At 37.5% G+C, this 11,223-nt stretch overlaps 2 protein-coding genes across 5 annotated transcripts; both read left to right on the forward strand.

Annotated features, from left to right (window-relative positions):
• Positions 1–60: 60 nt before the first annotated feature.
• Positions 61–2,516, forward strand: ponzr11 (plac8 onzin related protein 11). Of its 2 annotated transcripts, XM_087848334.1 has the most exons (4): positions 61–1,141; positions 1,601–1,755; positions 1,838–1,974; positions 2,200–2,516. In XM_087848334.1, exons 2-4 carry the CDS (start codon positions 1,644–1,646, stop codon positions 2,302–2,304), a joined length of 354 nt encoding a protein of 117 aa, XP_087704460.1. In that variant the 5' UTR covers positions 61–1,141; positions 1,601–1,643; the 3' UTR covers positions 2,305–2,516. The 2 variants fall into 2 exon arrangements, with proteins under 2 accessions (XP_087704460.1, XP_087704459.1); XM_087848333.1 differs by having other exon boundaries at positions 61–1,755.
• Positions 2,517–2,815: 299 nt separating this feature from the next.
• Positions 2,816–9,677, forward strand: oscp1b (organic solute carrier partner 1b). Of its 3 annotated transcripts, XM_035908087.2 has the most exons (11): positions 2,816–3,104; positions 3,463–3,504; positions 4,156–4,310; positions 4,676–4,843; positions 5,347–5,427; positions 5,529–5,632; positions 6,046–6,174; positions 7,249–7,318; positions 7,414–7,553; positions 7,682–7,745; positions 8,645–9,677. In XM_035908087.2, the coding sequence occupies exons 1-11, from the start codon at positions 2,993–2,995 to the stop codon at positions 8,762–8,764; spliced, it is 1,185 nt and encodes a 394-aa protein (XP_035763980.1). In that variant the 5' UTR covers positions 2,816–2,992; the 3' UTR covers positions 8,765–9,677. The 3 variants fall into 3 exon arrangements, with proteins under 3 accessions (XP_035763980.1, XP_006791747.1, XP_006791748.1); XM_006791684.3 differs by lacking the exon at positions 3,463–3,504 and having other exon boundaries at positions 2,819–3,104; XM_006791685.3 differs by lacking the exon at positions 2,816–3,104 and having other exon boundaries at positions 3,129–3,504.
• Positions 9,678–11,223: the final 1,546 nt, after the last annotated feature.

Raw genomic sequence — 11,223 nt, forward strand, 5'->3', positions numbered from 1 at the left:
TATTAATTTAAGATCTCATTTTAGAAAACCAGGAAGCCAGAAACTCAAGTACAGGATTAATATGCTAATTAGAAATAAACCTACACTGCAAATTCTCCATTTTATCTGAGAGGATACTCTGTGTTAAACCACATGGCAGAAAACGAGCGCTAAAATATCACTAGATCGACTCTGTCCGTTATTATAGCTTCATATCAGCACCGGTGTGTGTTTTGTTTTTGTTTTTATGTTTTGTTAATCAGCTGTCAGTGGCAGTTCACCTCATTTGTACCAAGTTGAGGCATATCAGATAAGGACTTCTTCCTGGAAGAGTACTGTTGAAGCAGTATTCAGGCTTTGTGGAAACATGAGATTGACTTAATCTATCTATGTTTAGGGTCATAAAATGCTTGTTGGTAGAATGCAGTATCATTTATCTTTTTGAGTGTTGTTTAAATGTACAGTAAGTTAATTTAAGTTAGAGGGAAATTGTTAAAAAATCAAATTAAGAATTCCTGACATTCCTGGCATAGTGTTATATTGGTAAAAATTGGTGAGGTTTCTAAAGCATCTGATTTAAATGTACGACATCAAGAGGCAAAGTTAATTTAATTCTCATATAGGGTATAACAAGACTGGCATTTTCATTAAAAGCTATTTTTACATTATACATTAATGTGAAAAGAAGGCTTTACAGTTTCCTATAGTTTTGTGCTTATTCAAATCCTGAGTAAATCCATCCCTTCTTTTGCACACTACACGAGTGATATAGTGTTCTAATAGATTAAAACCTCAAGACAAGAACGTGTTGCATTTGTGGGTGTCATATGAAAGTGTGGCCTTAACAATTCTAACTGCATGGCTTCCCTGAAGTCTACTGATCTGTCATGAGATCAGAAAAACGTTAAACTCTCAGTCACATACATGTGCTTGTGACCTTGTGATTTGAGGTTGTACCCTTTATCAGACTAAAAAAAAAAAAGCAGCAATTCCTGTTAATGGACTGATTTTTTGCCAGTGAATCGCCACAGATCTTTGTCATCCCCAGAAAGTGCAGGCTGTTGCCAAACCAGCGTTTCACAGCTCAAGCTCGTCACAATTTCCTGTGTGGTGTGCAACTTGTCATTTTGAGCAGGTGGAGCTCATACTCTCACACTCTTCTGGTAAGTGACACCATTTTTTCCTTTCGCAGCAGATAAACTTAAAAGTTAACTATTCTTAAATTAAACATATAAACTATATTTGCAATTCGTGCGCATGTTATAGTTAAAAGTTGGCCTTTCCGTTATGGCTGCCTTGATACAAGATAACATGGGCTTTCATTTGTTCTTTGGGTTAAAAACAAAGAGAAATTTTCTCTCAGTGTCACCACATACATGACTATGTTTTATACGATATTGTGAAAATAGTCCATGTTACACTAACGTATTCCTACAACAATGTTTTATTTAGAAATATATCTTTTACAGGGAAAGTCCAAAAAGTAATTTCTAAATCATTATTTGATTTACCTCAAATGACAGAGTAAACTGTTGCATGCTGTGTTGAGAAGGGTTTTCTGTAAATATGTGATGTTAATTAGTGTGCAAATATCTAATGCTCTCTAATATGTTTTTGACTGGGTATTTAAATCACAGAGCAAATAAACAGACCAAGTAATCCAAATGTCAAACCCAGTGGTCACCCATCAACCAGGTGCTGGCGGCTATGGGACTAATGTTCAAACAGGAGAGTGGAGCACAGGCTTGTGTGCCTGCTGCAGTGACTGTTTGGTCTGTAAGTACAAGGCACATCATATGCGCATGCACACTTTGTTTTGTTCGTTTTAGACATTCACAAATGTACTCGTGTTGTTTAGGTGCAGTCGGTTGTTTCTGTCCACTGGCACTGAGCTGCTACACAGCAAATAAGTATGGTGAAAACTGCTGTTTGGGTTGCGTGCCTGGAGGCTTAGCAGCCATGAGGACTCACATGAGATTAACCTATGGCATTCAGGTATGTTACCCATGCAACTCAATACAGTTATTATAAAATCCAAACTTCAGAATACCGTACCTTATGCAATTAGTCTTTAGGTTGCAAGTATTGCACATATGATAGTAAGTTTCAGTCTTGCTTTTATGAAAGACAAAGATTTTGCAAACATGGGAAATTCTGTGCGTTTCCCACAATTGAGAAATCTGCAACATTTCTGTAATTTCTGCAATCTTTTAACCACAGGGAACAATATGCAACGACGCCTTGATGACCTTCTTCTGTGGACATTGTGAAGTGTGCAGGATGGCAAGAGAAATCCGCATCAGGAATGGAGAGATTTCACAGTAACAAGAGTTTTTCATGATGCTCGGCTAGTGTGGAAGTAACTTGTTTACCCATGGAGCTTTCATGCAAACAAAAAAAGCATTTAATGAAAGTATGCATTTATGTGTGTATTAAATCTCTGGCCCTAACTTGCAAGAGCAATTGTGTATTATTGTAAATAAAGTGCATTTTCAACAGGCATCACATTTTTGAACAACTTGGCTCACCTTATATCATTTATTTCTCAAGGTAAGAGTTATGCAACTAAAAACGTCCAAAAAAACTTCTAGAAAAGATTGTTGGGTATTATCGTAAATCAGTTGTGAGCAGCTGAGTAAAAGGTTCATCTTCCTTATGAATTATAATATCGTTATAATTGTCATATAAGCCGAATTGTACTGGTTAGAATACTTAGACTTGCCATGAAACCACTGGTTTGCATTATATTATATATAATTATATAATATATATGACTACATGGTGAAAAATGGTCCATCTAGCTCTAATCAGTGAGCTCCTAATTTACAACGCGGTTGTACCTCGTCTAATCCCGCCCCTTTCTTTTACGTATTTACTACATGGGGCTCTGATTGGCTATTTATTTCGTGGCCAGGCAACCCGAAGCGGCTTTGCCAAACAGACAGACCTCCACCAGCTAAAACATTCGAGCTAGCTGTTTTGTCTGGAAAGATTCAGCTGTTCGAATTCCATCATGTCTTCAAGGACTCTGCCGCTGCTTTTCATTAATCTCGGCGGGGAAATGTTGTACATCCTAGACCAGCGTCTCCGAGCTCAGAATATACCTGCTGACAAAGCTAAGAAAGGTAGCTAGTTTAGCAGCTTTCCAGCTAGCAACACAATTGTTATCTTGTTCCAGAAAAAATATTAATGTTAGACCGCAGTAAGTGCACATGCATGTTGTTCGTTTACTTGTTTCTGTATTGATGATGTCGGTGTCTCTGTCGAATCAGAAAGTCAAAATAAGACATGTCTTTTCGTAGGAGAGTGTGACTGGAAGCCCTGTAAAACAATTGTGTATTGTTGCCGCTCTGTCAGTTTAAAAGATATCACTGGTTTGTTGTAAAATGATATTAGATGATGTTAAGCATTAACCACCAGCACACGTGGCAGTTTTAAAGTCAGCTGTTTACTTACGTACCATTTCCCTTTGGATTGATAAAGTTTCCACAATACCTGGCTGGATAGAGGCGGACAGAAAGAGAGGTATTATTACAAGATGCAATGAGGCGCTGATGCATTAGTAGCTCTTTTGCTCTGCTTTGGCTTAGCCTGAACCCATGCCATGCGTAAATAATCAATGAATAACAGATGAGCTGACAAACAATGTCCTGCTTCATTGGTTGTAACAACCTTTCTTATATGTGTGTCTGTATTCCAAAACTCCAGTTTTCAAGCTTCCAAGGTGGCGTTCGTATACATATGCTGGACAAATTACTTCACTTCATGAACCAAAGTGAATTAGTCATATACCTTGAACCCCCAGTAAGTTAGCCACAAAGTAATGTTGCTTTCCCAAACTTGAGTGATCTAAAATGTAAGCACTTTTTAACTAAACCCTAAAGGTTTAGTTAAGGTAAGTATTGCTGCTGCAATACTGGTAAAAAAAAAAAAAAAAAAAAAAAAAAAAAGGCAAAACCTCCCCCCACCCTCCAAAAAAACCCATCTTTGGCTGTAGGATTCCTGATAAATAGGTCTGCTGCTTTGTTGGGGTCTTTGGGTTTCAGCTCTGGGTAAAATCGTTTTCAGCAATTTAGAGTGTAGAGCGCTAATCTGCCTGCTTCTGAGCCAATAGTATGGGAAGGGCATTTGTCTAACCTTAATTAACATTTTGTGCTTAATTGCTTGTCTGAATAGTTATGAATGACATCATCACCACCATGTTTAACAAAAAGTTCCTGGAGGAGCTTTTTAAGCCGCAGGAGCTTTATTCCAAGAAGGCCCTACGGACTGTGTTTGACAGGTTGGCCCATGCATCCATAATGAGACTCAATCAAGCTAGTATGGACAAGGTAAGACATCATGTATTCATATACAGCCTGTGTGTTTTTAATTTACTCTTGTGCTCCCAATATTTTGTTTGCATTTTTAATTACAAGCATTGACTTTCTATCCATGCACCAGTTACATTTCTTCAAAACCCCACAGAGATGTTTTTATCACAGCCTTTTCATTATGCATATTGGATCTACATTATATTTGCCTTCATGCCAATCAATATAAATCAAGTGTATAATGTAACATTTTTGTTGTGTTTAAGCATAAGGCACATTCATTTACATACTATGTCTCCCTCTACTGTTTATCACTCAACAGCAGCATGCATTTATTTCTGATGCCTAAGACAGTATGTTGATGAATGTGTCCCTGTTCATAGCTCTATGACTTGATGACCATGGCTTTCAAGTATCAGGTGCTTCTCTGTCCACGACCTAAGGACATCCTCCTTGTGTCCTTCAACCACATGGATGCAATCAAAGACTTTGTGAAAGATACTCCCAGCATTCTCAGCCAGGTTGATGAGACTTACCGACAGCTGATAGAGGTACTACATGTGGGACTTTGCTGTCTTCACATTTGTTACAAGAAAATATAGTCAGAAATATTTTATATTGCTTGTGGGGATTTTTTTTTCCTGCAGTTTGCAGCAAGATGTATATGGTTTAAAAAAAAAAAAAAAGTAGCATGCAAAGAAGCTCCCCTTGGTTAACTACATAAAGATAAATGAAGAATATAAGAAAAGCTCATGGGGGAAAGAAAATCAAGGACATTCTTAATAAGAGTGTAATCACGTGGCATATGAACTGGTTTAACACTCTTATACTGCAGCTGGTGATGTACTGAGAGTCACTACTTCTCCTCAAGCCTTCTCCTCCAAGACAAAGCTCACCTCTTGTGTTAGAAATGACCAAGCAAGCTATGAAGGCCCACTTAAGACAAAGAAAGCCATCTAAGCTAGCGATTTCAATTCTGTGTTGCCAGTACCGCCAGCATAAATAAATGTTTTCACCAGTTTAGATTTTTTTTAATACCAATATGTATTTTTAGATGTATACGCCTTTGTCCAGTGGTGAATTCCAGCTGATTAGACAAACTCTTCTTATCTTCTTTCAAGACATGCATATAAGGGTGAGTCATCATTTGTGACTTTTTATTATGAAGATGGTATAACTAGTTTTTTTCCTGCTTGTTCAGTTAACTTTCTGTGTTTGTACCTTCTTCTATGGCAGGTATCTATTTTCCTCAAGGACAAAGTGCAGAATTCAAATGGCCGCTTTGTTCTTCCCACCAGTGGTCCTGTGCCCCATGGCACTCAAGTCCCTGGCTTGATAAGGTACCACAGTAAAGAGCTCTTATCCCTCAGACCCAGGCACTCTGAAGTTTAAAGAATATTGTCAATAACTAAGACTAAATAAGTGGCTTTGATAATATACTCTTTCTCTTTTCATTGAACTTTAATATCTGCCGCTTTGTCTTGCATATTGTCTCTTTGCTATCTTACTTGGACACCGTAATCTGATGTTACGTAAGCTTATCTGTAGCTAATTGCATTACAGAGGTCTCGTTCAAGAAGTATTTGACTTCTAATTTTAGATACCGTGCATGTGTAGCTTGGATCAAAATTCTTAAGGATTTGCTGTGTGAAACATTTAAGCAGGAAATAAAAGCTCTTTATCATACTGCGTACTACATGCTTTCCTGCCTCTATTTCTCTTTTATATGTGTGTGTATATAATTTTTTTGTAGGATTTTCAGCTGTACAGGTGAGGAATTCACCAGGCTGAAGTTCAATAATGGAGGGAACTATACCACTGCACTCCGTGAAGGATCTTTTGACATCTTTGGTGATAGAGTCACAAAACTGGGCACAAACATGTACGATGCTGGAATCTTCCCTTATATAAACATGCCTTGTTGTTTTTATGCAGTTTTTATTTTTTGTGATAGTAAGCCAGGACGAGAGGGATTTTAAGCACAGAAAAGAGAAATTACCTGATTAACATTTATAAATGATAATGAAAGGAACTGCAAAAGCACCCTTGAGGTAGTGTATTGTGTTAAGGATCATTATGTTGTTGTGGACGGCATCTTTTTTTTTTTTTTTTACCATCAACTTTTTTTTCTCTCTTTTTTTTAACTAATACTGTGCTTACAGTTTCCAGAATTTGCTTAAAATAATTAATTCTTCTTTCTACTAGTTGCACTGGCTTCCACAAGCATAAAACATATCAAATTCAACCTATCCTGCACAGCTGGAGAGGGGTGCATTTGATTAAAATCACCATCCTTTTATTCTACACATATACCTTTGCTGAATGTAGCTCTAAAAATGTCAGTCTGTAGTACTTGTTTCCACAATGCACAAGGTTTGGTTTAGGTGTTGATTTGCAAACGTCTGATGCTTAGTTTTGTGGTAAGGATACAGGAAATGTTTTCTTCTGATGGTGGTCACATTTGCACAGCTGTTGCAGCACAACAGAACAGTTCAGCTTCGTGTTAAATCTTCCCGAAAGCCTTTTGCATTCAAACAACAGGTTTTTTTTAGTAATCCTACAATTTCTCTCTGAAAGTTCTCTTAGTTTTCCAAACCCCACCCTCTGTTTTTGCTAATAATTGATGTTTTTCAGAATGATAGGCAGCTGCTTTCATTGCTTAAGCTGTGAATTGTTCATTAAAAGCTTAAGTAGTGAGTCACAGCTTTGAAAATTTCATAATCTGGCATTTCCTTGTGAAGTATGTGCACAAAGCCCTAAAAACCAAATTTTGGTCTGACACTAGTCAAAACTTAACAGAGCACAGATGTCTTGGTGTGCATTGTTTCCTTTTTCACTTTAAAATTGTACAAACCATTCTTACAATGTTGAAAGAATGTTTCATCATCAGTGTTTGAACACCATTGTATGTTGACACGTTTTATCCCTTTTTTAAAAAAACAAAAACAAAATGTAGGTACAGTGTAAGTCGCCCAGTGGAAACTCACATGTCTGGCACATCTAAAAATTCTGCTCAGCATACAAAGGTGAAAACTGACAATTTCAATAATGCACAAAACAATTATAAATGTAAAGCATACAACTTCACTTTTAAATTTTACACACCGTTGTGTGTCAACAGGTCAGCGCTGCTCCAAACCCTCTGGCCAAAGAGGAACTGAACCTGCTGGCCAGGTTAATGGGAGGGTTAGAAGTTCAGAAACCAGGAAACGCAGACACTGGCTTCCGAATTAATCTCTTTGCTACTGACGAAGAAGAAGAGTGAGTCTCCATATATATCAGATGTATCAGATGTAATCGATTTTTTTTTTTCATTACTATTCCAAATGTGAAAAATACTTTTTATTTTCTTTGAAACAACCAGAAGTAACACTGTGACTCTGTTACAGAGAGGCATTAATATCAAGACCCGATGAGCTTTCATATGGAGTCATAAACATCCAAGCAACCAAGGTAAATCTAAATGACCTTAAATCGCAGCCAACTTGTGTAGGAAAGCTGCATATCCAGCATTTTTTGTAATTTATATATGTATATGTATGTATGTATGTATGTAATTGGCATATTTATTTACAGAAAAGCAATTTGTCATCAAAGGGCAAGGGTAAACTATAAAATTGAAAATCTCAGTATTGTTGTTCTTTTTAAAACTATGAGAACTTTGTTGTTGTTGTCACTGCAGAAACTACACAACTGATTATAGACCAGGAAAACTGATTACAAAATTACAGTGGTATTTGTTATGCTTTAGACAATCTGCTTCCCTTTCCCTTCTATCTCTGATGGGGTGCTGCTCTTCTCCCACTTTAACCTCATATATAAACATCTTGCTTTTCCAGTGAAATGGAACGTATTTGAAAACAGACCTTAGTTCTGAAAAACCTCAATGCACGATCAGGACTCTTCATGGAATCATTTGAATTATAGGGCTCATTGTAACAGCCATGAGCACAGCTTTCATAGAGGTTCTAGACTGTTTATTAAAGTAGCATCTGTCATACAGCAGGTGAAAAAGGATAGATTTCAGATCAGATCAAATGCTCTATTGTTCGCCCCTTTGAACCAAGAAGCAAGAGAGGTAAACTTCAAAAAGACTGAATCAAGGCTTCTTATCTCCGACAGGGGGAAAAAATCCAGTCGAACCACTGATGGACTATTTGTTCCCGCCTCTGATAAAACCTTTATTGCACTGAGGGCTAAATGTTACTTATCTCAGTGTTGGGCTTAAGACTTTATAGTAATTGACTCAAGATGTGAGGCTTTGCCAGACCAACCAGATTTACTGTGATGAGGCTCAAATCCCTGTAATGGCCCATCCAACACTCTGATTGGTGCGTTTTATTGTCTTTCAGGACCAGCAAGCCAATGCAGAGTTGGCCAAGATCATGGGTGAATTTACAGAGTCAGGAGATCAGTCTCCCAGTGTCAGCAACAAAGGGGACGACCTTCTGGCCATGATGGACGGTTTGTGACATGGTCACAGTGACAGAAATGGCCAGGGATTGGGAACATTGCGTTGTCAACAGTCCGCACTACTAAAGACCAGTCTGCTTTCCATACCTGCAAATGCACTACAGCAGAATCACATGCAGCCAGAAAAACTGCTTGCTCAAGTGCTTTTACAAAGCAGATGTGAGCAGTTTTGTTGTCAGACGATCAGCTGCATATTTGCATTCAAGAACAAAGAATGTGTGGTGAGGCAAGCATTAAGCTGTAATAGTATGTTTGCTGTAAACACAAAGGTATTTCAGTTCAATGTACAGTTGGCTTATTGTATATTAGTTTATTGACCATGTGATAATAGCAAAACAAGTGTTTATACGGTGCAATATCTTGCAGTTTTTATTCTATTCTATGTAATATTCTTTAAATTCATTTATTTTAACAGTTGCAATGACCGAACAGTTTGAGTCAATTTTCAGACTGAGTCCAGTTTGGTGGTTCTTTATTTCTAATTATTCCCCTTTTGAATTGTATCTTAATTTACACCATCCAGAGAAGAAGTTTGTGAATTCTTCTGTTCTAATGAACAAGTGACAACGTGATGAGAGAAGTGGAGGAAACCCAAGTGCTCTTTTTCAGTGTGACATGAATTCTTTAAAGTCTTTATTTGGTAACAAATGTTTTTGTTATCATACTGTTCTACCTTAAAAGAGTCTGAGGAGCAACTTGTAAGACATATTCCATTATCCTGTGATGTGTATGTATGTAAAGTATAGAAATGTGCTTATAGAAATGAGTACATTGTTATAGTATAACATAATGCAATATGACTGTGTGATATGTAAATATGTTTATTGCATATACTTGATTTTCTATGTAGGCGAGTCCATATTGCTGCTTTTGTTGAATGTGCAGTGTAGTGTTTGGGGGGTTTGATTTTTGGGTTGTTTTTGTTTGTTTTTGTTTTTAAATTTAAAAAAAAAAAAATCTAATCTCTTGAAACGATTATTGTGTTAAATGCATCACCAGTTTGGGTTCTGATGCAACAAAGGGTCATGAACCTTGAAACAGCTTGTTGTAGTTAACTCTTTCAAGCAGTAGGTGGCGCGATCTGACTTTGCAACACAGTTTGTATTGTTAAGCAATGTATCACACGGGACTCCACTTAGTTAAAATCCTGCAAAAAAAAAAAGAAGAAGATGGGATCTCTGTGGAGGACTCAATGAAGTGTATTTTAAAAGTCAGAGCAATTAAGGCTTTGTATGCTTAAGCATTTACCAGCAAATTTGAAAACTACAATCACCATGCTTCAATATCTCCACAAAACTTCTCTTCTGCAGTACAGACACCTAATGAGAACTGCTACTGAAACAGTTGTCTCTTGTACATGTTATGTCTGCAGTCAGACTGTGATTGTCTCACACTCACACACATCACAATGGAGCATACCATGCAAGCAAAACATGCTGAGACACTTCTCCAAATTTATCTTGGGGAGGAGGATTCTGGTGAGGTCTTCCCAATAATCTTGGCAAAGGGGAGACAAGAAACACTGTATGCCCTAAGGATACAGCCTACTTCCAAAACAAACAGAAACTTAAGCTCATACCAGTCATCCTGCAAAACTCTTTATTAGAATCAGCCACCTGAATCAGCAGCACTTCAGAAGAAACTGTGCTTCACCATAAAGCTTTGCAAACAAAAACTGCAGTAATATAAAAAGGGGGATGATTCTGAATTAATAATGTCCATGCAGCCTTGCCCTAAGCATGATAACAACAACCCTCTAACAGGTTTTTCCCATAGACCCCATATTTGAGTTATGATTCAGTTTCCTCTTTAAAAACTGTGGGCAGGACACTAGAAAGCCACAGGGTGATATGCGTTTCATGTGGCTGGGGGTATATGCTCGGCTGAGTCAAGGCAGGAAGACTAGTGCAACTCAAATAAGGATCTGATATTTAGGTTGCCCTCTCTGTGTCTGTCACATCTTCCCACTGGTTTGAAACTGGTACACGTGGGTGGAATTTAAGGTTAAGGTAAGTCTAAATTGAGATGGGTGGGCTCTCCTAAATGCCACTGTCATTCAAGACTGTTTTTACTGAGTAAATGACTAAGACTTTTACTTTTGAGTGGGGTCTACTGGTTAGCTGTTGCTGAATAACATACAGAGAGCCCTTGTCGAGAAGACATTTCTCCAAATTGATCTAGAGGAGAGGGACCAGATATCGTAAATATTTTATGTATTTATCAGATGAAGATCTGAATGAACTCAGTGATACACAGTTTCACTGAGTCATATGGTTGAACTAAATTAAGTGTACTATGTAGGTCATTAAAGAGAATCTGCAAGGTAAAGCCTTATGAAGCAACAATTCAGAGATCTCCTTACGTAATTGTGCACAAAAAAGTTAAATGAAAAGTAAAGTCAGTGAGTGAAGTTAAAGACTGCTGTGTTTAATGTAATATTATAAATTATACGGAATTC

Source organism: Neolamprologus brichardi, chromosome 11 (genome assembly GCF_056152115.1).
Source record: "Neolamprologus brichardi isolate AB-2024 chromosome 11, ASM5615211v1, whole genome shotgun sequence".
In the NCBI taxonomy this organism is placed as follows: Eukaryota; Metazoa; Chordata; class Actinopteri; order Cichliformes; family Cichlidae; genus Neolamprologus; species Neolamprologus brichardi.